This window comes from Lactuca virosa, chromosome 4 (assembly GCF_052849685.1).
Source record: "Lactuca virosa cultivar CGN04683 chromosome 4, Lactuca_virosa_CGN04683_v6, whole genome shotgun sequence".
Lineage (NCBI taxonomy): Eukaryota > Viridiplantae > Streptophyta > Magnoliopsida > Asterales > Asteraceae > Lactuca > Lactuca virosa.
This window is the reverse complement of record NC_136429.1, coordinates 75,708,098-75,712,053: the sequence shown is the minus strand read 5'-3', so window position 1 is coordinate 75,712,053 and position 3,956 is coordinate 75,708,098. Positions and strand designations below refer to the sequence as shown.

Below are 3,956 nucleotides of genomic sequence, written 5' to 3'. Positions count from 1 at the left end.
TTGGGATGTTATTTTTCCAAATCGCTCAATAGTCGGTCATTTTGGATCATTCGTTCGTATTGACCGCTCATTTTTGCGAATATCCTAATTTTAAACTGTTTTGTAGTAAATCTTAAACTAAAATAATGATAAGATTATTTTGCAATGAATTGGGCAATTAGCGAGAAATCAATTTAATCTATCCGTACTCCAAGCTGGGCTTATAAGAATCATTTACGAGTTTTGAGTTTCAAATAATGTAGCCCATTCGTAATAAGCCTTACCTTACTTTACCTAGGTCGAATTTGCTGCTGGGCTAAATAATTTTGTATTGAAATTTCAGAATTCAGAGCACCCAAAGAAACTGTTCCTGTTTTCATTGTTCATTGCTGTGCCAATCCTCTTAGTCGACACTCGACTCGACAGAATCGAGACTGTAATTTGCGTTTATCTCCATCACCTCTGTTGCCGGAGCAGTTGTTATTCTCAGGTTAGATGAATCGTCGTCTTACCTTTTTCTGTCACTCCATACTTATAAACACTTCAAAACCCACACGAAAATTAGTTTCCATAAACCCTAGAACAAATGGGTTCTCGTTATTTAGAGCATTTATGTACACTTCAACACAATACAACAACAACAACAACAACAATTATAGGAGAGTTAATACCAATACAGACCCAAATGATCCTTCCACTCTCATGAAAGAAGACGGCGTGTCAGTTTGTTCGGAATTATGGATTGAGAGTTTTAGAAACCCTAATCAAACAATCACTAATCTGACTAACTACTTAAGGAGATTTGAGCTATGGGTTCTAGCCTATCAAAAAGTTTGTGCTGATGAAATGGGTGCTTACATGCCTAGAAGTTCAGTACAAAGATCAGCACTCGAAGATCTTCTAGCTCTTAGAAATGCTGTTCTTGATAACAGATTCAGATGGGGTGCTAGGTTAGAGTTTTTCATAAAATCCCCCAAAGATAAAACCGAATACGAATCATTATCCAAACGAAAAATTAGGGCTATTTTAACTACTACACAACCAAGCCCATTTCAAGATAGGATTGTTCAAGAGGTCTTGTTCATGATCTTGGAGCCTGTTTTTGAAGCTCGATTTTCAGAAAAATCTTACGCATTTAGACCTGGAAGAACTGCACATACTGCATTGAGGGTTATTAGGAGGAGTTTTGCAGGGTATTTATGGTATATAAAGGGGGATTTAAGTACAATTTTAGATGGGTTAAAAGTTGGGATGGTGATAAGTGCTTTAATGAGGGATGTGAGAGATAAAATGGTGATTGATTTGATAAAATCCGCCATGACTACACCAGTAATCACAAGCCCACCTGTAGAAAAGAAGAAAACAAAACGAAAATATCAAAAAAAGAAAGTCTTAGCAGAAGACGAACCCAAACCCGACCCATATTGGTTAGAATCTTTTTTCGGGTTTGCCCCTGAAGAAGCTGAAAAGGTTCCAACTTGGGGGCATTGTGGTATTTTAAGTCCACTTTTAGCTAACATTTGTTTAGATGAATTGGATCGTTGGATGGAGGGAAAAATTCAAGAATTTTATCGCCCTTCAAAAAGTGATGTCATATGGAATAGCCCTGAAGGTGAAGTTGACCAAGGTAACACATCATGGCCCGAATTTGTCCCCACTAGTGGGCCCGATAAGACCCGAAAAATCGATTACATTCGTTTTGGAGGCCATTTCTTGATTGGAGTTAGGGGCCCACGAGCCGATGCAGCCATTTTAAGAAAACAATTAATCGAATTTTGTGATCAGAAATACATGTTAAAGCTCGATAACGAAAGTCTCCCAATTGAACATATAACAAAAGGGATAATGTTTCTTGATCATGTTTTATGTAGAAGAGTTGTATACCCCACTTTAAGGTACACTGCAACAGGTGGAAAAATCATAAGTGAAAAGGGAGTTGGGACTTTGTTATCAGTCACAGCAAGTTTAAAACAATGTATTAAACAGTTCAGAAAATTAGGGTTTTTAAAAGGGGACAGAGATCCGGACCCACAGCCATGTTTTAGAATGTTCCATGCTACACAAGCGCATACAAATGCACAAATGAACAAGCTTTTGTCTACAATGGTGGAATGGTATAGATTTGCTGATAATCGAAAAAAGATTGTGAATTTTTGTTCTTATATAATTCGAGGGTCTCTTGCGAAACTTTATGCTGCAAAATATAAACTTCGTTCACGTGCAAAAGTTTATAAAATTGGTGATAGGACACTTAGGCGTCCATTAAAGGAGAAAAAAGGGCAATCACCGGAATATAATAATTTATTAAGAATGGGGCTTGCTGAAAGTATTGAAGGGTTGCAGTATACACGAATGTCTTTGGTGCCTGAAACTGATTATAGTCCTTTTCCTGTTGGATGGAAGCCTGATCATGAAAAGGCGTTGATTGAATATATAAAGTTGGATGATCCAAAAACTTTGGAACAAAATCGTACGAGTTTGATAGAAGAAGGGCTTATTTCGCCACAAGATTATATTTCTATGCTTGTTTGGAATTATAAGCGAAGTGCTGCCATTAACTCGGAGTTGTTGGTGGGGTCGGGTGTTGAAAGTGGTGAGAAAAGAGTAGAAGAAGATGAGGAAGAAAATGAAGAACAGTTGCATGTTAGGAATATGTGAGAGAGAGGTAATTCATGTAATGTGAATTTTTCTATAGATTTAATAATTAATATTGACATGGGACTTGTGCTTTTGGTTATTGTTATGTTTAATTGTAACATAATGTTGTAAGGTATGTGATTTACTTGGAGAAAAAGATTGCTATAAGGGGAAAGAAGTGGGGACTAATGTATTCATTCTTCATGAGTTGGTAATTCACACAAATGACTATTTTGCTCCTTTATCTTATTCATCATCTTCATGAAAATGATGGTCAGACATACTAATTGCAGTGTTTTGATTACAGAAGATGATGATGCCAAACTTAAACCATCGGTTTCGTGGGCATGTTGGTCTTATTGCAACGGTTTTGTTGGGGCCCGTGTGTTGTTGACTTTAGAAAGTCAAAAAGGGTTGAGATCGTGGTGACCCTGATGATGCAAATGAGCCTCTGCTTGAAGTTGAAGGTGGTGTTGTTTTGGAAGTGATCATGATTCATAAGATCCTAGGACCCTAGAAGCCAAGGCATAGCCTTAAAATTTGTCCTTTCTACTCGAAACTCAAGCCTTAAATAAATTTGTGCATTTATTTATGATATTTACGATTTAAATGTTTGTTGATACGGAAGTTGTGTAATTTTCATCAATTAGTACAACTTGTATTTTGCATAGAAACAAGGGTTATTTCCATAAAAGACCCTATATTTTGACTTTTTTTCTTTTTAGACCTAAATTTTTTTTCTTTTTCGAAAAAGACCCAACTTTTATGTGTTACTTGTTATTTCAGACCCTAGCAGGTCACCAATAGGTAAATTAGGTATTTTTGTTTCATAAAAGACCCTATATTTTGTAGTTGTTTCCATTTTAGACCTAAAATGTTTTTTTTTTCAAAATAAACTCAATTTTAAAATTGGTTATAATCTTCAAGACCAAATATATAAGGTACTTATTGATTACACCGAAAAAGAAAGTATACATGTATACACTAAAAAATGTTATCTAATCTATTATATTTTGAGCGAATATAACCTAAAAGAAATGCAAAATTTTATTTTTGTCTAAAAGATATAATTAAATTTTATCTTGGATATATATTATATTATTAAACTTGATATTTTGTTTATAGAAAATGTTATTATTACCGCTAATAAAAAGTTTGATGTTAATTTGATATTTTTTGGTAACATGGATAATACATGGCTAAGAAGAATCTTTTAGCATAATAACAATTTTTTTTATTTGTAGAAAAAAAATACCATATCATTTAACAAACTATTTTTTGGGAATGAAACCATTTGAGCATAAGTTGAAAATCCAAATAACAAGAATGATACCGCACAC

The 3,956-nt window shown here is 34.6% G+C and overlaps 1 protein-coding gene across 3 annotated transcripts; it reads left to right on the top strand.

Annotated features, from left to right (window-relative positions):
• Positions 1 to 317: 317 nt before the first annotated feature.
• On the top strand, positions 318 to 3,238 carry LOC145105540 (Intron maturase, type II family protein). Of its 3 annotated transcripts, none has more exons than XM_079042626.1 (3): positions 318 to 2,644; positions 2,750 to 2,827; positions 2,927 to 3,238. In XM_079042626.1, exon 1 carries the CDS (start codon positions 475 to 477, stop codon positions 2,635 to 2,637), a length of 2,163 nt encoding a protein of 720 aa, XP_078898752.1. In that variant the 5' UTR covers positions 318 to 474; the 3' UTR covers positions 2,638 to 2,644; positions 2,750 to 2,827; positions 2,927 to 3,238. The 3 variants fall into 3 exon arrangements, with proteins under 3 accessions (XP_078898752.1, XP_078898750.1, XP_078898751.1); XM_079042624.1 differs by having other exon boundaries at positions 2,924 to 3,238; XM_079042625.1 differs by having other exon boundaries at positions 2,910 to 3,238.
• Positions 3,239 to 3,956: the final 718 nt, after the last annotated feature.

Coding starts and splice junctions, on each gene's coding strand:
- LOC145105540 (XM_079042626.1), top strand. CDS start 475: ATGAATCGTCGTCTTACCTTTTTCTGTCACTCCATACTTATAAACACT.